Source organism: Peromyscus leucopus, chromosome 1, assembly GCF_004664715.2.
Source record: "Peromyscus leucopus breed LL Stock chromosome 1, UCI_PerLeu_2.1, whole genome shotgun sequence".
In the NCBI taxonomy this organism is placed as follows: domain Eukaryota; kingdom Metazoa; phylum Chordata; class Mammalia; order Rodentia; family Cricetidae; genus Peromyscus; species Peromyscus leucopus.
This window is the reverse complement of record NC_051063.1, coordinates 173600729-173626079: the sequence shown is the minus strand read 5'-3', so window position 1 is coordinate 173626079 and position 25351 is coordinate 173600729. Positions and strand designations below refer to the sequence as shown.

General features: G+C 45.2%; 2 protein-coding genes across 9 annotated transcripts in view; both read left to right on the top strand.

Annotated features, from left to right (window-relative positions):
* Positions 1-9628, top strand: part of LOC114682343 (H-2 class I histocompatibility antigen, D-D alpha chain-like) — a 21173-nt gene extending 11545 nt beyond the window's left edge. For 2 of the 5 annotated variants that reach the window (XM_037201965.1, XM_037201962.1), the window contains 2 exons: positions 727-1005; positions 1108-1762. In XM_037201965.1, coding sequence (XP_037057860.1) covers positions 727-1005; positions 1108-1205 — 377 coding nt within the window. In that variant the 3' untranslated portion in view covers positions 1206-1762. Of the gene's footprint in view, positions 1-726; positions 1006-1107; positions 1763-4202; positions 5119-9542 lie in introns of those variants that run through there. The other 3 variants (XM_037201961.1, XM_028856185.2, XM_037201957.1) reach the window with 3 other exon arrangements.
* On the top strand, positions 7696-25351 carry LOC114682342 (hereditary hemochromatosis protein homolog). 4 transcript variants are annotated; one of them, XM_037201951.1, is made up of 7 exons: positions 9672-9757; positions 14861-15126; positions 17187-17450; positions 17673-17945; positions 20565-20843; positions 20946-21077; positions 24528-25351. In XM_037201951.1, exons 3-6 carry the CDS (start codon positions 17213-17215, stop codon positions 21041-21043), a joined length of 888 nt encoding a protein of 295 aa, XP_037057846.1. In that variant the 5' UTR covers positions 9672-9757; positions 14861-15126; positions 17187-17212; the 3' UTR covers positions 21044-21077; positions 24528-25351. The 4 variants fall into 4 exon arrangements, with proteins under 4 accessions (XP_028712016.1, XP_037057836.1, XP_037057841.1 ...); XM_028856183.2 differs by lacking the exon at positions 14861-15126 and having other exon boundaries at positions 7696-9757; XM_037201941.1 differs by lacking the exons at positions 14861-15126; positions 24528-25351 and adding an exon at positions 21688-21880 and having other exon boundaries at positions 7696-9757.

Here is a 25351-nt window from a genome sequence, read left to right as displayed (position 1 = left end):
CATTTTGGCAGGCAAAATAAAGTACATAAAATAAAGTAAATAATTCTAAAATATTTAAAAGATCAAGTTTCATTTTTTATTTGGCTTGTCTTTTTTAGAAAACAGAGTCATAATTCACCTACCACCTGTCTCTACCTTTCTAGTGTTATGATAATGGACCTGTCTTGGATCTGAAATGTGATGTTTAAAACTTTGGATATCATGTAACAGAAGATAAGAGGTTGTCCTGGGATATTTGTGAAGGAAGAAAGATACTGGTCATCAGTTTTTGGCCAAATCCAGGAACAGAGAATCATGGCCACAATCAGCTGACTGTACTTAGAGAGTCCCTCACCTGTCCTCTAGTGACTGATGAGCTGGCTTTGTCATAGAGAAGAGGCACAGGCACCACGGTCTGATCTGTGGCCCCCATAGACACTGAGCCTCTGTCCTCTCAGTGCCTGTTGTTCACCTATGACCTGTGTTGGAAAGAGGAACTGCTGGCCCATGACAGCAGGGACACCCTGTCCTCTCATCATCAGCATGTAAATAAGGGATGGATCCTCAAGGGCATCAAGGGCCATTGGAACTGAGCCCCAGCCTCCCACAGTCCTATAACCACTGGGAGCTGTTTCATCTAAGGAGGGGAGGCTGGAAGTGAATATGAACAGGGTGGTTCTTCTGGGCAACACTCCATGCAGAGATAGAAAGGTCCTCACCTCACTGACTCACTTTATCTTCTCTCAGGTCCCCCGATGGTAACAGTGTCCAGAAGGCCATACCCAGTGGGCAGGATCACCCTGACGTGCTGGGCTTTTAATCTGTATACTCCTGTGGCCACCTTGACCTGGCTTCAGGATGGGAGGCCAGTACAGCAGCATTCATTTGGGCCTGGGACCATCCTTCCCAGTGGAGATGGGACCTTCCAGACCTGGGTGTCTATTTGGGTTCTTCCTGGACAGGAACCACACTTCACCTGCCGCCTGAGGCACCGCAGCCAGAACATTGAAGTCCCTACACTCCTTGGTGAGTAAATGGGGCAAGCATCACTCTAAGAGGGGAAGGGGGTAGGCAGGGTCGGGAAGCCCCTGTGGAATGCAATCACTATAACTTTTCTGGTCTCTCCAGGACCTCAAGCTAGGGAAAGTGGTGGAGCCACCAGCTCTGCTTCTGCTCTTGTGGCTTCTGCTTTTCCTGCCATGTTGGTATTTCTAGCCTGCGCCTAGAGCAGCAAGAACACACAGGACAGCAAGAGACCAGGTGAGCATCCCTGCAGGGTGTGAAAGGGGGTGACAGGCCTTTTCTTCTCTTTGTAAATTGTACAGGTAGAAAGGCAGACACATAAGCGACTTTTTGCCCCACTGGTGAATGGAGGGATCCAGGGAGCCACCATCCAGGACCTGTTAACCTCCCCCGCTGTTGGGAGGCAGCGCCCCCTGGTGGATGTACGGTGCTGCTTCCCATGTGTTCTTAGATGCATTGGGAAACACAGGGACAGGAAAGCGGGCAGGAAGCCCACAGAAAAATCCAGATTGTGGCAAACCACAAATGTTCCCATCTCTTCAGCAAATACACAGAAAGCAAAGAGCCAAACAATACAGAAGGAGACCTGGTAACCTAAAACATGATTAACAGGCAATTCACCAGAAGATGATGTCTATTCCAATTAGCATCTTGATTCAAACATGGAAACCTCTCCTCAAAAGATATTCATAAAACATCTTTTTGAGACAGTGTATATATACATAAATACAGACATTTAAAGATTTTGGAGTTATTTTGATCTCTGTGGTGTCTTTAAGTCCGTATTAATAATCAAATGAATCTTTAAAGGTCCCGTATAGGACTTCTGGTCTATCTTCTAAGTTGAACTATTATCCTAACTTCAGCCATGGCAGCCTAAAATGATCACAACAAAATTTGCTAAATGTTAATACTCCTTCACTAAAAGGAGGTGAAAGGCCCTCCCAACCAATTTTTTTAAATAATAATGGAAGATCTATGTATATTACTATGATGGTTTTAAAAATAAAAATGTTATTGGCCGGGCGGTAGTGGCATACGCCTTTAATCCCAGCACTTGGGAGGCAGAGCCAGGTGGATCTCTGTGAGTTCGAGGCCAGCCTGGGCTACCAAGTGAGTTCCAGGAAAGGCGCAAAGCTACACAGAGAAACCCTGTCTCGAAAAACCAAAAGAAAAAAAAAAGAAAAAAATGTTATAAACATGAGATATGGCATTAAAATGGTAAGATATTATAAAATGGTTCAAATTACTTAATGAATAAAGATTGATGTATGAAGATTATGTGGATGTATGGTTGTAGAATGAAAAACTAAAATTGTCTGAGTAAGACACTTAATGTAGTTAAGAATAAGACTTAAAAATAATATATTTGATATTAGTTTCTAAGGTCTAAGATTAACAATTACAAAAAAACTGGCTGTAAAGTACGTCAAATCAAGGTGGGGGTGGGGTCGGGAATCTGGTGGGGTGATTTGGGGGGAGTACTGAAAGAACCAACGGGAAAGGGGGTATTTCAGGGTCAGGTAGAAACCTAGTGCAAAGGGAACTCCCAGGAATCGACAAGGATGACCCCAGCTAACACTCCTAGCAATAGTGGAATCCTACACTGAACTGGCAACTTCCTGTGACCAGGCAAGACTTCCAGTGGAGGTGTCTGGACCCCAAGTGAGCTACATCACCTTAGACCTACACTGTGTTCTGACTATGGGATGTACTGGGGTAAGGGTGACATAGAGATTGTGGGAGTGGCCAACCAGTGACCCCGTCCAGCCTCAGACCCATGCCAAGAGGGTGGGCCACCCCTGACACTGCCTGGAGTGCCAGGACCCAGAGGCTGGATGCCCAGAGACCTAGGATGGAACCAAACAGGACTGTAGAGAAAAATCAAAGTAATGATGACTAGGGAAATTCTGCTATACTCATAGATTGGTGCCTAGCCCAGATGTCATCAGAGAGGCTTCATCCAGCAACTGGAAACAGATGCAGACCCACAATCAAACATGAGGCAGAGCTCAGGAAATCCTGCTGAAGAGAGGGAGGAAGGATTGTGGGATCCAGAGAGGTCAAGGACACCACAAGAAAACCCACAGATTTAACTAACCTGGGCTCATAGGATTTCACAGAAACTGAACAAACAACCAGGGAGCCTGCACGGGACTGACCTGGGCCCTCTGCATAGATGTGACAGGTGTTTAGCTTGGTCTTCTTGTGGGACTCCTAGCAGTGGGAACAGGGGCTGTCTCTGCCCCCTTTGCTGGCTTTTGGAAACCTGCTGCTCATATTAGGTCACCTTGCCCAACCTTAATACAAGGTGAAGTGCTTAGTCTTACTCTAACTTGATATGCCGTGTTTTGTCAATATCTCCTGTCCTTTTCTGAATAGAAATGGAGGAGGAGTGGATCCACTGGGGACACAATAAAGGGTCGGGGAGAGGGATGGGAGGAAAAAGGAGAGAGTGGAAACTGCAGTCCCAATGTAAAATCCATTAATTTTTAAAAAATGACTATAATGTATGTTAAATCAAGGTTTATATTTAAATATCTGGCTTTTAAAACATTAGATGACATTTACAAGTATCAGACCGAGGGAACTGGTCTTCTTCAGGGGTTCTCAACCTGTGGGTCACGACCCCTTTGGGGTCACATATCAGACATCCGGCATATCAGATATTTGCATTATGATTCATTTCAGTAGTAAAATTACAATTATGAAATATCAACAAAATAATTTATGGTTGAGGGTCACCACAACATGAGAAAATGTATTAAAGGACCGCAGCATTAGAAAGGCTGAGAACCAAGCTGGGTGGTGGTGGTGCATGCCTTTAATCCCAGCTCTCAGGAAGCACAGCCAGGTGGTTCTCTGTGAGTTTGAGGTCTCCCAGGGTTACAGAGTGAGTTCCAGGAAGGGCTCCAAAGCTACACAGAGAAACCCTTTCAAGAAAAAAATGAAAAAATAAGAAAGGCTGAGAACCACTGTCCTAGACGTTTCCCATGTGGGGCCCGCACTGTTCTCTCTAACTATAGTGGGGTATCATTCACCATTCCTATTTATTAATGGTGGGTCAGTACAGATGTGCCCTTCTGATCTGAGTGACTGTTAGGCCTATGGCTTTGAGATCTACTAGGGGTTGGATATATAGTCTTTTCAGACATCAGTTCATTCGTCACTTGAGTTTTCCAATCTCTAATAATCCACAGGTTACCCCACTGGGTGAACATTTCCCAGTATGCAGTGAGAGTCTGATGACCTGGTTTGAGAGTGGAATTCCCCCTTGGGTAATTGGTGGTGTGCTCCTGGGCTCTAAAGAACTCTGTGTCTCTGAGTGAACAACCTGAGGTACTGGTCAACTGGCTGTCTTGTCCTGAATATGCTCATGGGGTCTGGATGAAGATAACTTTCTAGGACCCCTGCATTGCCCACATCCCGTTATAGTGTCTCCTGATGGAAAGATTCTGCCAGAGCTTTGAATGTTAGCCCCAGCCCCAGGCAGTGTGAGCATTGATGGGACATATGGAGAAAATGAGAAATTATGACATGGACATCAATTTATAATTGGACTCACTGCCTGTGTTAACCTTTCATGTATGTTACTGACTGGGAGTTCCTCATTTTAAGATGGTGGTGGACACTTCAAAATAACTTGCATCGATTGTATCTCATGTATTGAATGAACTTCCTCTCCTCCGAAGGGCCTCTCTTGCTTCCCCAGCCTTTCTTATGGCTCCTGTGCAGCTTGATGAGACACCATGTGATTTTGAGCAATGAATTCTCTGGGAACTACAACAGGCTCTTTCTACAAAAAGGGAGATTTTTAGATCATATCTCAACTAACAGTTCTGCAGTACTCACTGCTATAACTTCTACAGCTACTTCTACCGTGGCCCTGACGGTGCACACTGCCCATTCTGTTGATCAGCTTGCTTTAATACTTCTGTGGCTTTGCCAACACAAGAATGTATAGACACAAACGTAAGAGCTTCATTACACACTTTAGAAGCTATGGTAATTGCACCTAGGAGATATAGTACAAGCAATATCATGGTGGCACACACCTTTAATCCCAGGATTTGAGATCTTATGTCTTGCTTGGGAAAGACACATGCCTTTAATCCCAGGAAGTGATGGCAGGACACAGAAAGGTATAAAAGGTGTGAAGACCAGAAACTAGAGGCTTTTAAGCTTTTAGGCTTTCAGCAGCAGTTCAGCCTAGATCCATTTGGGTGAGGACTCAGAGGCTTCCAGTTTGAGGAAACAGGATCGGCTGAGAAGTTGGCGAGGTGAGGTTAGCTGTGGCTTGTGTTCTGTCTCTCTGATCTTCCAGCATTCACCCCAAAATCTGGCCCTGGGTTTGATTTTATTAATAAGACCTTTTAAGATTCATGTTACACCTGGCGCCCAACATTCGAGTTACAAATTTGAGAAAAAGCCGCTTACCTGTGGCCTTGCATTCCCCAGCTCAGGCCCAAGCTGCATGCATCCAGTTGTGGTGGTGCACACTGGTAGGATTTGCTGAAGGAGGCAGAGGCAGGAGGATCCCCAGTTTGAGGCCAGCCTAGGAGGCTCGCTGAGGAGAAGCTGCAGCTGAGGCCGGGCTGGGCCACCAACAGTGGCAGCTGGACCATGGAGTCGGCTCTGCATTGCTGGCTGCTTCTCAGTGTTGGTGGCTGTGGTGCTGCTTGTTCAGAGGACAACTGCCAGGACCATCTTATTACAAGAAAGCATCAGCAAAGGTCAGTTTGGAGAAGTTTGACAAGGCTGGTGGTGGGGAGAAGAAGTTGCGGTGAAGATGTTCTCTTCTAGGGAAGAATGTTCATGGTTCTGAGAGGCAGACATTGATCAGACTGGGATGTTACGTCATGAACACACCCTAGGATTTGTAGCAGCTGACAACAGAGACAATGGCACATGGACTCGGCTGTGGCTGGTGTCCATTAACCATGAGCATGGACCCCTTTTTGATTACTCAAACAGATACACGGTTACAGTGGAAGGGATGTTCAATCTCGCTCTGTCCATGGCAAGCGGTTTTGCCCATCTTCACATGGAGATGGTTGGTGCCCAAGGAAAGCCAGCTATTGTTCACAGAGATTTGAAATCAAAGAATATCCTGATGAAGAAGAATGGAACCTGTTGTATTGCAAACTTGGGACCGGCTGTGAGACATGATTCTGCTACAGATACAATTGATAGTGCTCCAAACCACAGAGGAGGCACACACACACACACACACACACACACACACACAAATCTGCAGGGAACCATGACCACACCTAACAGCGACTTTGAAATCTCCAAAAGGATGACAATTTCACATTGACTATGATAAAGCCATTAATCTGATTAATAACACCCAAAGATTGGCTTTGGACTACAAACTGCTCAGGACAATTTCAAGATGGCTAGCTGAGATGATCCAGATTCACAGACTACTCAAGCAAGGACTTAAGACAAGCCCTGCACTTTCCCATTATGCAGAGACTGGACAAATGATACAGCTACCTCTCCTAAGACTTGACAATTAACCCAAAACTTTTCTTTCTAGGATCCTCTAAAGATGCCTTCACCCCCAAACAGCAGGAAGTAATTTTAAGAACACGAGACCCACATTCCCAAGAAGTGGGGTGGGTGTCTTTTGGTTGTTTCATGAGTTATGGATATTGTCATTGTTTATGATGCAAGTGGTTAATTGGTAATGGTCAGGAAAAAAAGCTAAACAAAGGAAATTAGACACAGGCTTCTTGTTTAAAAAAAAGAAAAAGAAAAAGGAGGATATAGAAAAGGGTAGATTATTGAATTTACTCTGAAAAGAAAAAAGGGAAGATATAGAAATGATAAGATAAAAGGTAGATTTTTTAATCTACTCAGAAAAAAAGAGAAAATATGGATATGATAAGATAAAAAGGTAGATTATTGAATGTACTTTTAAGAAGGAACTACTTGTTTTAAATAGAATAAGTAATGAAATATTTTGTCTAAATTTGTCAAATGTTAATGGACTGGGCATTGTTAATATATATAATGGAGTGTTTTGTCTGAATCTGTCAAATGTTAATGGACTGGACATAGTTAATGCAATTTTTTTTAAGGTTTCCTGACTTTATTGGTTCAACATTAAATGATGAAGAAAAACATTAGCTATTACTCCTGGGGCATTATCCATAGTCTCAAAAACAATCCTTTGAATGCTTAATGTAGTTCTTGACAGTATATATTGCATGTACTTATTGTATATAATTTATCTTATATTAGTTATAACTTTTTTTATTTTAAACAAAAAAGGGGAAATGTGGTTGACATATTGTGCACCCCAATAAACTTATCTGGTGGTCAGAGAACAGAACAGCCACTAGATAGACATAGAGGCCAGAAAATGGTGGCACACACACCTTTAATCCTAGTATTCTGGAGGCAGAGATCCATCTGGATCTCTGTGACTTCAAGGCCACATTGAAAATAGAGCCAAGCATGGTGGCACCTGCCTTTAATCCCAGGAAGTGATGGCAGGAAGCAGAAAGGTATATAAGGTGTGAAGACCAGGAACTAGAGGCTTTTAAGCTTCTAGGCTTTCAGCAGTAGTTCAGTTGGGATCCGTTCAGGTGAGGACTCAGAGGCTTCCAGTTTGAGAAAACAGGATCGGCTGAGAAGTTGGCGAGGTGAGGTTAGCTGTGGCTTGTGTTCTGTCTCTCTGATGTTCCAGCATTCACCCCAAAATCTGGCCCTGGGTTTGTTTCTATTAATAAAACCTTTTAAGATTCATGTTACACAGTATAACATCAGTTAACTCTACAGTGCCCTGCTGGCTTTACATACATGTATTACCTCTTTAAGCTATAATGAATCCAGATAAAAATGAAATAAAATTAAAAGTTACTTACAGGATATATGGTATCATAAGAATGTTTATTTAGATTTATTATTAACACTCAGGCAATTAATTACTGTCCTAGGCTGTGGTCATCTCGAATTCAATTCCCCTTTGTTGCCAGCCCAAGACTTATTATAGAAGGCACAAGGATTCAACGCTTTTAACATCCTTTAACGTGCATTCTGCATTATGCTCAAACTCTTTATGTTGGTGATTCATTTGTAAATATTAGGGGGCATTTGTAGGTGTAAGGGATATCAATGTCTCTTAGACATTCAGATGCAAAATACTCATCTAACCTTAAAGAGTAAAAAAGGGGGCTACATGGGGAGACATAGCAACCAGGGACATTCTCAGAGGCCATGAGGACTAAGGGAGGGATGGTAGGTCTGTTGTGTGGAGCTAAGAAGTGAGGGGTTTGTTTGCCACAGGAACCTGGCTTTACTGTTGGTCTTACAGCTAGCTGCTTCTGGAAAACTCAGTGGAATCCTGCCTTCTCCCTGGGGATGGGGGCGGGGAGGATGAGCTTTGGGCAGGGTGGGAATCATCCTTGTCAGGAGAGGAGGGGTACAGAGTGAGTCAGAGAGCTTGAGAAATGGTAAATGGAGAGGAAAGAAATAAGGAGAAGAGGGCTTGGAAAATTCCTGTGGGAGTGAAGAGAGGGATACTTAAACTGAAGACTAAGTGAGACTAACAATTTTGTAACACATGCCCCTGGCTGACCTAAGTGGTGTGGTCACAGACTGGGGAGGCTGCATTGTCAGCTTGGGGGCACATGGGTATTGGGGTGCACTGACCACTACAGTAGGAAGCTCTTTATCCCAGAGCTGGGTGACTGGCCTTCTGGGGAGGGGGTGGAGTGTCTCAGCTGGGGAAGGATGCAAGCAGTCTCTAGCACAGTGGGGGTGGGCCTTTTAGTGTCCCCTGCACTCAAGACACACAGAGGGTTGGTGTGCACCTCATGGGCAGCACAGGTGTGTGGGTTCATGCAGGTCCGTTGATTGAAGACTCCGGGGCACCTTAAGAATGAATCTAGTCTTTTGTGGCTGCAGGGGTATCAGTCTCTAAGAACTGAAACCTTTTCCCTTCACCCAGGGCATTTTTTATTTTTCTCCATATTTACACATTAGCCAGTTGATTTCCATATGTTCAAAACAACCTGAAAGAAGCTTCCAAAAATACAATGCCAAGTGCAAATTTCTCAATTCATCAGGTACCACAGTTTTTCTAGGTTTCCTGAACCAAGTTTTGCATAGGCTTTGTATTCTTTGGAGATTATCAGACAAGATTTCTATAGGGCCAAAAGAAACAACAAGTATCTGCCAAACAAAAGATGAATTATGGCGTGGGAGCCAGCTCTGCCAGGTATAGCTCAGCAGGAATGCTTCCACAACATGCAGCTGCTCTGGTGGGGGGAGAATCTAAGACTTCTGGATTCCTGTCCAAAATGTCATGAAAGGATTACTTTCTACATATTACAGAGTGCAAAAGACACTCTGTAAGAAATTGCATCACACTTTCCACATGGAACAGGACCGGACTTGCCAGGACTCCTCAGGAACTCTCAGCATCCACTGCTTCCTAAGCCTGCCCCAGCTGCCCTTTCTCCCAGAGGAGTCTCAGCTTTAGGAGGCTCCTCCTGAACCTCCCTCCTTAACCTCCACTCATCTAGGTAACACTCAAAGTTTGCATGGGAGTCAGGCGGTCATGAGCAAGAGGAAGACTGAGTCCGGCTCCATCTTCAAGCAATGATAAAGCTGGGAAACTCCTGGCTTTCTGTTCAAGACAAGATCACAAGACCAGTGGAGGTGGCACTGTTCCGAAACGCCATAATCCTGGCCCAACTGCTGTTGCTGTGTCTTTTGGGGGTTCTGGTGTCCTGTGACGGTGAGCACTGGGAAGATGGGGGATACTCAGTCTGTGCCTGTTTTGTGGAGTGCAATGGGAATGTGCCAGAATCTGGTGCGTGTGGAGAGTCAGAGGCTGGTGGGATCCCTGGGGAGAACTGAATCAGAGAATGGTGAGGAGAACTTCAGTATCTAAGGACACTGTGCGACATTGGAGAAGGGGATCTTTATCTGTACTGGCCTAGTAGTGTGGTCTTAGGCTCCTGGGAACTTGTTCTGCTCCTACAAATGCTGGATTCATGTCAGGCCATAGACTTCTGTGTTTTCCTGCCTCGACTGACTGAGTTCGTGTGCTTCGGGCCATGGGGAGGTTCCAGTCAGTGTTGGCTCAGATGTACAAGTAGGGTGAGGGTTATGAATGTCCCCTATCCTAGAGAAACATGCAATGAGGGGTTAGTGTCAATAAGACATTTTGTAAAGGGAGTATTTGGTGCAGTGTGAGAGCGGGGGTGTGGGGGTCCCTGCCGCTCTCTGTGGAGGTGGTAGGCAAGCTCTTGAGGTGGTAACAACGGGAGAGACATGTAATAGAGCAAGCAGTAGGGAGTGTCCGTCAAACCAGGGAGGTAGAGAGGAGTCATGATGGGTGTGGGGACCCAGGGAGGGGGAGGGGGGAGGGGTTGTAGAAATGAAGTGTCTGGGCAAGTGTGGACAGGGAGTCAGTATGTAAAACCTCAGTAACCCTCCCCCACACTCTGTCCCCTATAGACAAGGAGAAGTTTAAACCAGGATTCCTAAGTGTAGATAAGAACTTAGACCCCTTTTTCCCAGGTGGCAGTATCAGCTAACACAAGAGTCAGGATATTCCACCATCTGGCAGCAGTTAATTGGTCATAAAACATTTCAAACTTCCCGAACCCCGGAGACAGCTCGTAAAACTCCTAAACACGGTTGCTGAACAAAGGAGGAATAAAGATAACATGAAAGCCTAAAAAAGAAAAACTGATACGAACCAAAGAAAGGGAGGCGGGTTGTGAAAAATGAATTATGTGGTCTGTGCCTTTAAGAACTAGCCTCTCAAAGAAAGGGCAAGCTCCTCCTGGCCTCACTGCTACAAGTGAGTGCTTTGGATCATGCTTCCCTGCCAGCGGCTTGTAAACAGAAATAAACCTTGCTTTTGCATTCTGTACCTAAAGTCTCCGATGGCCTCTTTGGGGACGCAATCTGGGCATAACAAGTAGACTCAAGGACATTGTCTCAAATTTACTCTGGATTTACCAAGCATGTTCTGGTATGCCCACACTCCATTGTCCAAATTCTACTACAGTTTGAATGAGAATATTAGTTTTTGTTTGTTTATTTGCTGGATTTTTCCCGATTTAATTTCTTCTTGATTTTTTTGTGGATTTCTCATCATGCATCTTGATCCCACTCATCTCTCTATCCCTTCCCTTCCCTTCTGCCCTCTACTCTCCAACCTCCCCACTGAGATAAAACAAAACAGAATTCAAAAGAAAAGGAAAGAACAGTCTTATCATGAAATCCATAGTGTCACAGTGAGTCACACATCCATAGTGTGTCACAGTGAGTCACACATTCTTTAGTCTACATATCACTACTTGAAAGCCTTCGCTGCAAATGAGTCACTCGTCTGGTTTCAAGACTGCTGGTTTTTGCTACACCATTGACACTGGGCGCTCCCTGGGGCTCCTTTTGGATATCCTGTTGTTGTCCTGTGTCATGGAGATCCTGAAACTTTTTGGGTCTGTAGGGCTGGCCTTTTCACATGTTCCAGCAGATCATAGAAGGGGTGGATGATGGGAGGGGCCTATTCATAGCCCTGGTTCTGGGCCTGAGTGATTGCTGGTTTGCTTAGCCTGCCAGATCTTTCTCATTCTGTGTGGCAGGGTCCAGTGCTGTTGTTCCCTTTAGGGGAGGGGGCCAAGGAGGCAAAGAGTCAAACCACACCGACTCTGGGAGAATGTCCAAACAACAAGCTCAGTTTATTCAGGAAGAGGCAAGCCTTATATACCCTCCACCCAACCCTGGCAGAGGTCTGATGACTGTGCATCTGCTGGTGTGCCTCTCATTGGTCCAGGTCATCTCCAGATCATGTCTCAGCTGCTATTGCTAAGACCATCAGGCAGACCCAGGCTGGCTCTCAGAAAGTACCTTTTTTACTTGTTTGGGCTGTCTGGCCCTCAAGCCTGTTAGGGATGAGTCATCCCACATATCCACCCCTTTTTATTATTTTATAGGACATGGTCAGTGGGAGCTAGGGTGCATTGCCCGAACCTTGTTGACCCCACCTCAGGAGAGCTCAGCATAATGGACAGTGCCTGTCTTAGATTGGCTTGCCAAACAATCTCGTATCCATCATTGACTACCAGCCCTGGAAAAGCATCAATCCTGGAGAGTTGTCTGGGTGTGGTGGACTTTAGGCAGTAGCCCTCTGTATCTCAGTGATCCAGGCGTTTATTATCTCTCTAGGAGGACTTTGATCTAGGTATCCGAGAGCCAATAAAACCTTAGGGTCACTTCTGTGGCTGCCTTCTGTTGGTGAAACTGTTGCAGAAGATATTTGAACAAGAGAAGGATTAGTTAAAAATTTAGTCTCAAGGACATGGATGGTACCCCTAGTCATATTTATATGAAACGTAACAATTGAAGTCTTTCTGGTGATGTATTATCAACCTTGTAGGGGGTGAGGCAATTGCTTGATATCTAGGGTCACATGCCAGTGATGATATGGCCTTTACTAATGCCACAGTAGCAGGGCAAATCATACATTATCCCTCTGAAGCTTCTTCTTTGTCCAAAGTCTCTTGGTCTATTGCCAGATGCACATCTCTGGATGGTATCCATATTGGTGTGGTGGTATTCTGGGGGAAAATGCAAGCATATCCTCGCCCCCCGGGTTAATAGGGGAGCAGAGTGTTGCCACTGAAGGGTGATGGGATCCCTTCAATGCATCAAGAGCAATGGTGTCTCCCGAGGCAAGTAAATAAGCATGTTGTTCAATTGGGGCTTGTATGACAGGGTTAACATATGGTCCTTGGCCTGTGAGCATCTCAAGAGAAAGAGCAAAGTTTTACTGGATACTAAAACAAGCCTGAGCCTCAGCCTGCTCATCATAGGCAGCTCACCAATTAAGGAAGACCAGAGGCTCCAACACAACCTTCATCAAATGGTAACAGTCATAATAAGTCTGTAAATGTGTTGCCCATTGTCGTAGGACTTGCTCAAAATACCTTGAGTCAGGACCTGATTCATTAGCAGCCTTAGGGACCAAAGACACTTCTGCAAGAGGGGTAGGTATCCATGGCTGGTTGGCCACATCAGGGCCCCCATTAACTGGAAACACCATGGTGGGCATGTGCGGCACCATAGGTGGAATAGGCTGGGAAGTATGGGAAGCAGCTGTCTCAGCAGGCAGACATCCAGGCAAATCACTCTGTGGATACTGCGGTGGTGTATGTGTGTGTGTGTGTGGGGGGGGGTAAGCCACTCGAGGCATGGGGGAAGCAGAGAGAGGAGCTGCTGGTGTAGGCTTGGGTGCTGCCCCAAGCATTTCCTCTCTTTCCATCCCTTTCCTCTACTGTTCGTTCTCATGCCTCTCCTTGCCAGCAGAGGCAGAGGAAATGTCAGTCATGGACAGAATGAAGGTGATAGATAAGTTTGTGTTACACTGTTTCTGGCAGTGCTTATTGTGGGCCTTAAAGACCCCCTTCGTAGAGGACTTTAGGCCAGCGATCATAGCCAACAAAATGGGCATAAAAAACAATTGGAGGGTTACTCCTGAGGCCACTTCCCTTTTTCTGGCAAGGAACAGAGCTCTTATCCACAGATCAGGTTTCCACATGTTTTCTAGAGAAGCAGCATGCATTCTTAACTGCTGAGCCATCTCTCCAGGCATCACAACCCACAAGCACATGCATGCATTCACAAACATATACATAGATACACACACATACACACACACACACACACACACACAACTAAAAATAGTCAGACTGTGGTTTTGTTTCCTGAGGGCACAGTCTGTGCAACCTTATCCTCTCTGCTTTGGTGGGAACAGGAACCCCAGAGATGACCATGGCTGCTGCTTGGCCATGGGCACAGACGTGGCCCTTGCAGGCAGCTCAGGCCTGGATATCACCATGGCCCTGGGTGGTAAGCAGGTCACTGACCTCTGCACCCTGCTTGCTGCCTTTACCTCTTTGAATCTGCCTGTATCCATACAACATGAACCATTCTCTCTCTATCGTTCATACCCCACCATATATTTGCTCTCCATAATAGAGCCTATCCACCCAGATCAGCTCCAAATCCCATCATGAGTCCTAACTTTCAGATGCTATAGGATTCTTCAGTTAAATTCCCCTCTTATATACTCTGTAGCTTTTTCTCTGTGGTCACGGGGACTGGATGCACAGCCCCATGCATGCTCTCATACTTAGCTCTAGCTTCTTATTCCTCCGTTTCAATACTCAAGTAAAATTCTTTGTCCATTCATATATTTCATATCTTTTCTGCTATTTTCTTAATATACATACTTGATTTTTTTTCAAAGGATTTTTCTGCAACTGTGGAAATGATCCTGTGAATTTTTTTCTGTCTGTAAGCCCAAGACTAGGATTTATAACATTTATTAACTTAGGTATGATCAGCCATCCCTGCATCTCTGTAATTAAGCCATCTTGATCATTGTGGAGGATGTTCTTAACATGTACCTGTATTCAGTTTTCAAGTCTTTCATTGAGGATGTTGTGTGTGAGTTCTCTAGGGATGTTGGTCTGTGATTTGGGGATTTTGCTGTGTCTTTTCCAGTTTGGGTACGAGAGTAATACTGGTATAGACCAAGTTTGAGAATGATCCTTATGGGTCTCTCTCTCTCTTTTTAATAATTTGAGAATGATTGGCTGTAGATCTTTAAAAATCTGTTTAATTCTACTGTGACTCTATGTGCTTGTTTTATTGTATGTTTGTTTGTATGTATGTTCATTTTCTTTTGGTCCGAAGGATTATCATTACTATTTCAATCTTCCATTTATTATGGTTCTGTTTAGGCTGTTGATCTCTTCATGGTTTAACTTTGATGGTTTGCCTGAATCTAGAAAATGTAATTTTTTTTTTTTTTTTTTAGATTTTCCAACATCATGGAGTAGAGGTTTTTGAAGTATTCCCTTGTAATACTTTGAATCACAGAGTATACTCCTTTGTCCAATCAGCTGTACTAGCAAGTGTTGATTACAATGAGCCATGGATCTGGTTCCAAGTCTCTGGTTTCTGGTACACCTTCATCACTGCAACCCCATTGAAACTCCTCTGGGATATCCTGCAGCAGCCCTGAGTCGTGGAGATCCCGCGAGTATCTTTCCACAGGACCAGTCACTTTAGGAGCTCCAGCAGGTCCTAGAATGGGTAGATGTTAGGATGGATGAGCCCAAAACCCAGCTATAGGTCTGGTTGCTAGCTGAGCTGATTAGTCTGGATCACTGGGGTCACTGATAAGTGTTTTCAACTCTGAACAGAAAAATATCCTGGCCATCAGTAAAAGGACTGTGCCTTTAAGTGTTAGAACTCTGAAGGGAAAGTTATCCTGGCTCTCTGAAGCCAGGCTGAGCCTATGGCTCTGAAGGGAGAGGCATCCTGGCTGTCAGAGCGAGGCTATACCTATGGTTGTGTTCTAGTGGGGATGGCTTCCCCACAGGATTGTAGAAATCCTGCCCCTCTCTAAGAGAGACATTAGAGCTCATGTCTAATCCACTCTGCTAAGAATTTCCCTGTAGAGATGCTCATTGCTTCTCTGCCCCAAAGAAAATTGTTACTTCTCTCCTCCACTCTGCTAAGGCTTCCCCCTGCAAAAATGTAACAGTTTGCTCCTGCTCCAGAGAAAATATTACTTCTTGGCCCAGCTCCACTCCAGTGAAAGAAGGTCCTCACCCAAAACACACTAAAAAGCTTTATTGGGAGGCTGGAGAGATGGCTCAGCCGTTAAAGGCTAGGCTCACAACCAAAAATATAAAAAGCTTTTTTGGGAGGGATAAATCCAGGAGAGAGGATGCCTCTGTCACCGTGAAAACGGGCAGCTCTCAACTGAACAGGCACACAGCTTATAGAGTGCCTTTTAGTGGCAGAGTTTTCCCAGGATGAAGATTTCAATCCCTGTGTTTGGACAAGCTCAGAGATTGGCTGAATTTCCTGCTTAGGAATTGGTTGGTTTTCCTGCTTTGCTGGACGGGGTAGGGTATGTTTCTTTGGCTCTGGTTTCAGGGCCAGGGTGTGTTTCTTTCACTAGCACTGGTTTCAGGACCACAGAGTGTTTTCTTGGGCTCTGCTGTCAGAGCCAGGATATGCTTCTTTTCAGGGCTCAAGTGTGTTTCTTTCACTGTCTCTGATTTCAGGGTCAGGGTGTGTTTCTTTGACTGGCCAAATTACACTATACCCTGTGCTCATACCGTTAGGGTCATTTCTACCCCGACTGTGGTGAGGGGTGGGGCCATCACTTCTAAATGTAAGGCCAGCTTTCCCATGAGGATTGGGAACAGCTCTCTTGCTCTGTGTCCAGCAAGGGGGCAGGACCAGATTTCCCAGGCCCAGCCAAGGACAGAGCCAGCTCACCTTGGCCCTCTGATTTCATCATCTATGGTTCCTATGGCCCCCTGAGGTCACAAGGACACAGACATCAACACAGACTCGAGGTGCAGCGGGACGATGGACCCAGACATGATCCTCAGCAGTAGCTGGTTCTAGATGTCTCCATTGCCCCAGGTGTTAGGGCAGTCCACTCAGACTGGCAAGGCCCCAGCAATGCCTGGCACTAAGTCACAAACAGGGCCCTAGAACTCAGGCTTCCACATTTTTGATGGTAACCAGGTGTCTTGAACATCAACACAGACCCTGACTGCAGTAGGGCCACACCCAGATGTGGCCCTCAGCTGCAGCTCTGGCTGGGTTGTCACCATTACACTGGCGGCAGGACAGGCCACTCACATCTGCATGGAGCCAGCTGCAGCATGCATGCTCCTTGGGCACCAACATGGTCCTGGTTGGCTGATCAGACCCCAGGCAACCACACAGCCTTTGGTTGCAACAGGAACCACAAATATTGAATGAGGCCCTGGCTGCTGCAGGGCCACAGACACACACAAACCCTCAGCAGCAGTCCAGGCCCAGACAGCACCAGGGTCCTGGGTGGCAACAGAAGACACTCAGAGCACCATGGCTTCATGGTACCCAGGACCTCAGACACCAGAAGGCCATTTTACATCTCTCTACTACAGTCTTTCTGACTCTCACTCTCTTACTCTCTTCACTCCTTTTCTCTTTCATGCTCTAACAAAACACTCCTCTTGGCTTCTCACACTCACACAGCAACAGAATACAGTCTGAGCTCAATTCCTCAAGGCAGAGCTGACTGTGAAACCCATCAACTTGTTTATTGTGTCATCTTTCTCTTCCTCTCTCAGGAACCCATACTCTGCACTATAACCTCATGGCCTTGTCTCTGGAGGGAACAAGGAAGTTCGAATTCAGGGCCCAGGGATACATTGACAATGAGCTCTTCCTGCTCTATGACAGTTATGGGAGAAGAGCAGAGCTCTGGGGGCCTGGGATCAAGAGACAAGGAGAAGTTGAGATCTGGACAAGAGAGACTGAGGACATGCAGGAGAAGGAGGAGCAACTCAGGAGGATGCTGACTGAGGTCATGACCCAGAAGGGCCAACATAGAGGTGAGTATGCAGGGACAGAAGCACAGAATTCAACTCTGGCCTCTAAAGTCAGGGTTGGGGGCTGGACACAGCTGGGATGAATGATTAAACTAGTGATGCTTCTGTGAGGGATGGAGGACCTGAATCCTGAGAGGTCACAGGATGTGCCCAACTCACCTTAAGACCAGAGGGAAATAAGGTCCTTAAAAAATAAAGTGACAAGTCTCTGTCTGGTATGACCAGGCATTCACACTCTTCAGGCAATGTTTGGCTGTGAAACCCAAGGAAACAACACTGGAGGCTTCTGGCGCTTGGGCTATGATGGGCAGGACTTCCTCACCTTTGACCAGAAGAGCCAAACATGGAAAGTGTCCATGCCTTCAGCACTCTCAACCAAGACATTCTGGGAGAGACATGGCCCCAGCATGGATCAAGTTCAGACTTTTTTAAATGACATATGTCCTAAACTTCTCCAGAGATATTCAACTCATTTGGAGAACCAATTGATGGATACAGGTACTGACTATGGGTGGGTGGGTCTATTCACTGAGTCTAACTACATCTTACCACAGTGCTTATGAGGTACTGGATTCTCACTAAATTAGACAAGCATCACATAGTCTAAGGTGACACTCAGATGGAGTGTGAGTAATCTCCAGAGTCACTGTTGTGCACCTTAAGTGGGGAAGCTTAAGTATCTCTGACATGAGTGCATAGTTATAAGTCCCCAGATGTCAGTAATCTTAGATTTCACTCAATTGTCCTACATTCTGGGATGTTCACTTTGAAGAACTGAGACAACTGGGTGTGTGGAGTCCTGTCCCTTAGGTGGGGTCATCATGATGGGGAGTTGAGATAGGAGACTTCTGCACCTGGAGCTGGTTCACACCCTATTCTGTGTCATGGGTCAAAGTCATTCTGCTCTTGTTCTGGTCTTGATTAAAGAAGGTCAAGTTCAATGCTGCTTCTTCAATTTAATCTTGTGACAAAAACACAGAGCAGTTGGGGGCCTTTGGGTCCTTGTGCTCACTGATAAGCACCAGGGAACCAGGAGAATGATGAACACAAAGGGTTGTCTCTTCAAAGGGAGAGATGTTTTCCACCCAGGAATCTGGGAGCAGAGAGACATGGGTAAGAGCCTTCTGACCTTTGAGCAATCTGTATGGTCAGGGCACACAGGCTCTCCAAGACCCTTATCTTAATCTTGTTTGACTCATTCTATCTACAACACTATTCTCCTCCAGACCTTCATCATGAACTTGTTTATCTTGAGCCTGTTTCTTCAGTTAACCTATAGGATCTATTTTTATGGATGATGTCACCGGTACCTTCCAAGACTTTTGATGTAGTCATGTCCTAAGCTTTGTTTGCACACAGGATTCAGTTAATTATCACCAGAAATCTTTTTATACACTTAAAACAAACTACCCAGGATCAGACTCTCAAACTTTGAAATAATGCTGGCTATTGCTCAGTGTTTAACCAGACTTCCTTCTTGCCTATTGTGGATTGACACTCTCTGCTGGGTATCATGTTCACAGAGTCTTCCAGAATGAGTGTCCACAGAAACCAGTGTGGTGAGAGGGCAGTCAGGATAAAGAAACTACTTATCATCCAGGGATCTTCAAGGGGAAAAACTTAAAGCCTTAGACAAACAATCAGAACCCTGGTCAGTTCCCTGTCCTAGAAAGGATGATCCCTCACTGTGCCTTAGAGCATGCAGAACAGGCTTTCTTTTCTTCTGGGGCATGAGGAGTTACTGTCCACTGAGATCAGGTGTCCAGTTCCTATAGACCAGGGAAGCTCTTTGTCCCATCAGCATCTACAAATTCTTTTGCATCACAAGCTGGATCAGCTGGCCTCTGACAGCAAGATTTTCATGTCTTCTCAAGTTTTTCAGGTAGGTGGGGGCTGATTGTCAGGGGTAATGGAGCTGTGTGTGAATCTCATATACTCATCTGACCAAAGGTGGCCTGTATCCCAGGGAAAAGAGACTGGAAAATATCCACAGGGTGACACTTTATAATAACTGGTTGTTTCTGCCCTCAGGTTCTTACCAGGAAAGGCCTTTGGGGTCTTCAGCCTCACTGAGCTCTGGTTTGTCTTTCAGGAGGTGTGCAGGAGATGACTGTGACCCACCACAGTTCTGCAGTGGGGAGGCACACTCTGACATGTTTTGTTTCTAACCTGTGTCTTTGCCATCCCCACTCCCCAAGTTGGGGCTTGGGGGATGGCTCAGTGGGTAAGAGCACTGGTTGCTCTTGCGAAGGACCCAGAGTGAATTCCCAGTATCCATTAGTGGGCTTAATATCATTTGTAACTCCAATTCTAGGGGATCCAATACCATTGGCTGACTTTTGTAAGCACTAGGTTACACATGGTACATGTACATTCTTGCAAACAAAGCATTCATATACATAAAATAAAGTAGATAATTCTAAAATATTTAAAAGATCAAGTTTAATTTTTTATTTGGTTTTGTCTTTTTTAGAAAAGAGAGTCTCATAATGCCACTCAACCCCATTCATCCACTACCTGCCTCTACCTTTCTAGCGTTATGATAATGGACCTGTCTGGAATCTCAAATGCCATGTTTAAAGTTTTGAGTAAATCTTGTAACAGAAAATAAGAGATTGTGCTGGGATATTAGTGGAGGAAGAACTAAGATTGTTTGTTCCTGGAGTTGGCCAAAAACTCCAGGAACAAAGAATCATGGCCACAGTAAGCTGACTGTACTTAGAGAGTCCCTCACATGTCCCTAGTGACTGCAGATCTCGCTTTGTCATAGAGAAGAGGCACAGGCACCACGGTCTGATCTGTGGCCCCCATAGACACTGAGCCTCTGTCCTCTCAGTGCCTGTTGTTCATCTATGACCTGTGTTGGAAAGAGGAACTGCTGGCCTGTGACAGCAGGGACACCCTGTCCTCTCATCATCAGCGTGTAAAGAAGGGATGGATCCTCAAGGGCATCAAGGAGCTGAGCCCCAGCCTCCCACAGTCCTATAACCACTGGGAGCTGTTTCATCTAAAGAGGGGAGGCTGGAAGTGAATATGAGCAGGGTGGTTCTTCTGAGCAACACTCCATGTAGAGATAGAAAGGTCCTCACCTCACTGACTCACTTTATCTTCTCTCAGGTCCCCCGATGGTAACAGTGTCCAGAAGGCCATACCCAGTGGGCAGGATCACCCTGACGTGCTGGGCTTTTAATCTGTATACTCCTGTGGCCACCTTGACCTGGCTTCAGGATGGGAGGCCAGTACAGCAGCATTCATTTGGGCCTGGGACCATCCTTCCCAGTGGAAATGGGACCTTCCAGACCTGGGTGTCTATCTGGGTTCTTCCTGGACAGGAACCACACTTCACCTGCCGCCTTAGGCACCGCAGCCAGAACATTGATGTCCCTGCTGCCCTTGGTGAGTAAATGGGGCAAGCATCACTCTAAGAGTGGATGGGGGTAGGCAGAGTCGGGAAGCCCCTGTGGAATGCAATCACTATAACTTTTCTGGTCTCTCCAGGACCTCAAGCTAGGAATAGTGGTGGAGCCACCAGCTCAACTTCTGCTCTTGTGGCTTCTGCTTTTCTTTCCATGTTGGTATTTCTAGCCTGCGCCTAGAGCAGCAAGAACACACAGGACAGCAAGAGACCAGGTGAGCATCCCTGCAGGGTGTGAAACAGGGTTACAGGCCTTTTTTTCTCTTTGTAAATTGTACAGGTAGAAAGGCAGTCACATAAGCGACTTTTTGCTCCACTGGTGAATGGAAGGACCCAAGGAGCCACCATTAACCCATTAACCTCCCTCGCTGTTGGGAGGCAGCGCCCCCTGGTGGATGTACGGTGCTGCTTCCCATGTGTTCTTAGATGGCATTGGGAAACACAGGAACAGGAAAGCAGGCAGGAACCCCACAGGAAAGTCCAGATTGTGGCAAACCACAAGTGTTCCCGCCTCTTCACCAAATATGTAGAAAGCAAACAGCCAAACAATACAGAGGGAGACCTGGTAGCCCAAAAGATGATTGAGAGGCAGGCAATTCAGCAGATGATGATGATGTCTATTGCAATTAGCATCTTGATTCAAACATGGAAACTTCTCCTCAAAAGATATTCATGAATCATCTGGTTGAGGCAGTGTATGTGTACATAAATACAGATATTTAAAGATTTTGAGGATATTTAAATCCCTGTGGTGTCTTTAAGTCCGTATTAATAATCAGATGGATCTTTGAAGATCCAATACAGGACTTCTGGTCTATCTTCTAGGTTGAACTACTCTCTTTCTACCTTCAGCCATGGCAGCCTAAAATGATCACAACAAAACCTGTTGAATGTTAATACTCCTTCACAATAAAAGGAAGTGAGCCGGGCTGCCGTGGCACACGTCTTTGATCCCAGCACTCGGGAGGCAGAGCCAAGCAGATCTCTGTGAGTTCAAGGCCAGCCTGGTCTACAGAGCGAGATCCAGGACAGGAACCAAAACTACATGGGGAAACCCTGACTCAAAAAACCAAAAAAAAAAAAAGGAGGTGAGCTGGCCCCCAACTAATTTTATTTTAAAAATAATAAAGGGAGATCTACATATACTACTATAGTGGTTTTAAAAATAAAATTGCTGTAAAGATAAGGAGATAAGGTATAAAAAACTATAAAAATATAAAAATTATTTAATGCATAAAGATCAATGTATAAAGATTATATGGATATACAGCTTCAGAATGGGAAACTAAATGGCTTTTATAAGTTACAAAAGTCTGAGTAAGTTCTCTAAATGTATTTAAGGATTGAAAACAATACATATGATACTAGTTTCTAAGGTCTAAGATTAACAATTACAAGAAACTGGCTGTAAAATACATCAAATCAAGGTGGGCATGGTATCAGGAATCTGGTGGGATGATTTGGGGGAGAGTACTGAAAGAACCAACAGAAAAGGGGGTATTTCAGGGTCAGTAGAAACCTGGTGCAAAGGGAACTCCCAGGAATCGACAAGGATGACCCCAGCTAACACTCCTAGCAATAGTGGAATCCTACACTGAACTGGCAACTTCCTGTGACCAGGCAAGACTTCCAGTGGAGGTGTCTGGACCCCAAGTGAGCTACATCACCTTAGACCTACACTGTGTTCTGACTATGGGATGTGCTGGGGTAAGGGTGACATAGAGGTTGTGGGAGTGACCAACCAATGGCTGGTCCAGCCCCAGACCCATGCCAAGAGGGTGGGCCACCCCTGACACTGCCTGGAGTGCCAGGACCCAGAGGCTGGATGCCCAGAGACCTAGGACAGAACCAAAGAGGACTGTAGAGAAAAATCAAAGTAATGATGCCTAGGGATATTCTGCTATACTCATAGATTGGTGCCTAGCCCAATAGTCATCAGAGAGGCATCATCCAGCAACTGGTGGAAACAGATGCAGACCCACAATCAAACATGAGGCAGAGCTCAGGAAATCCTGCTGAAGAGAGGGAGGAAGGATTGTGGGATCCAGAGAGGTCAAGGACACCACAAGAAAACCCACAGAGTTAACTAACCTGGGCTCATAGGATTTCACAGAAACTGAACAAACAACCAGGGAGCCTGCACAGGACTGACCTGGGCCCTCTGCATAGATGTAACAGGTGTGTAACTTGGTCTTCTTGTGGGACTCCTAGCAGTGGGAACAGGGGCTGTCTCTGCCCCTTTTGCTGGCTTTTGGAAACCTACTGCTCATATTAGGTCACCTTGCCCAACCTTAATACAAGGTGAAGTGCTTAGTCTTACTCTAACTTGATATGTTGTTGAAAGGGAGAAATTAGCAGCCATCTTAAAAGATGTTCCTTCCCCTTCCCCCTTCTTCCTCCAAAGGTATTTGCTGACCATCTTTTTTTTTTTTTTTCAATTGACCAAAAGTTTAACTTGAAAGAGAGTGTAGAAATGCAGCAATAAATCTGAATGTGTCAACAAAAATAGGACATAGGGAATAAAAATGTATGTCTCTATAGATACCCTGAACCCTGTTAGCAATAAATAATAAATAAAATACATCCCTAGCTGCCAAGGTATGTAACATTCTGCATGTGAACCTTTCCTATATAAACCCCTTAAAGTGAGTGCTCAGGACCTTCCCTCTTTTTACCTACTGTAAAGTGGTGTTGGGAAGGTCCCTGTCTAGGCCGGAATATATGAAACCTTTTGTTCTTACATTGGAAGTTGGCTCCTTGGCGGTCTTGTTGGAGGGGAGGGGGACTCACGCATGGGCATTACACTGTGTTTTGTCAATATCCCCTGTTCTTTTCTGAATAGAAATGGAGGAGGAGAGGATCCACTGAGGGACACAAGAAGGGGTCGGGGAGGGAATGGGAGGAGAGGAGAGAGTGGAAACTCCAGACCCAATATAGAAATAATTAATTAATTTTTTAAAAAATTACTGTAATGTAAGTCAAATCAAGGTTTATTTTTAAACATCTGGCTTTTAAAACATTAGATGACATTTATAAGTATCATACTGGCATAACTGGTCTTCTTCAGTGGTTCTCAACCTGTGGGTCATGACCCCTTTGGGGGTCACATATCAGACATCTTGCATATCAGATATTTTCATTTATTTATTTATTTATTTATTTATTTATTTATTTATTTATTTATTGGGTTTTTTTTCAAGACAGGGTTTCTCTATGATGTTCTGGTGCCTATCCTGGATCTCACTCTGTAGACCAGACTGGCCTTGAACTCAAAGAGATCTGCCTGGCTCTGCCTCTTGAGTGCTGGGATTAAAAGTGTGCACCACCACCACCGCCCAGCTCAGATATTTTCATTATGATTCATAGCAATATGATTCATGGTCATTACAACATAAGGAACTGTATTAAATGGTTACAGCATTGGGAAGGCTGAGAACCACTGTTCTAGACGTTTCCCATGTGGGACCTGCACTGTTCTTTCTAACTATATTGGCATATATCCACCATTCCTATTTTATTACTGGTGGGTCAGTACAGATGTGTCCCTCTGATCTGAGTGACCTGTTAGGCCTATGGCTTTGAGATCTACTAGGGGTTGGATATATTTTTTTAGACATTACCAATTCATTCATCACTTGAGTGTTCCAATCTCTAATTACCCACAGGTTACCCCATTGGACGAACATTTCCCAGTATGCAGTGAGAGTCTGGTGACCTGGTTCAAGAGTGGAATTCCCCCTTGGGTGGTGTGCTCCTGGGCTCTAAAGAACTCTGTGCCTCTGAATGAACAACCTGAGGTACTGGTCAACTGGATGACTTGTCCTGAAGATGCCCATGGGATTTGGATGAAGACAACTTTCTAGGACCCCTGCATTGCCCGAATCCTGTTATAGTGTCTCCTGAGGGAAAGGTTCTGCCAGAGCTCTGGTTGTTAGCCACAGCCCCAGGCAGTGGGAACATTGATGGGACATATGGAGGAAATGAGAAATTATGACATGGATATAATTTTATCATTGGAGTCACTGCCTGTGTTAACCCTTCATGTGTGTTACTGACTGGGGGTTCCTCTATTAAAGAGGGCGGGGAACACTTCAAAATGACCTCCATCAATTGTATCTTCTGTAATTGTGTCAACAACACCCCCACCCCATGCTCATAATAAGAGCCTCTCTTGCTTCCACAGCCTCCCTTAGTTATGGGTCCTGTACACCTTGATGATACACCATGTGATTTTGAAGGACAGATTCTCAGGGAACTATATCAGGCTCTTTCTAGAGAAAGGAAGGTTTTGAAAAGCCCAGGAATATGTCAATTCTGACTCTGAGGGTGAATCAAGTCAGTTGTAAATCTTAACCCCTGCACTTCCCAGAGGATTAGTAGCTGTAAATCCTGATCTCCAGAGTAATCTCCAATGGCTATAAATTCTTATGGGATGACTCATCCCTAACAGGCTTGAAGGGCAGCAGGCCCAAATCAGTAAAAAAAAAAA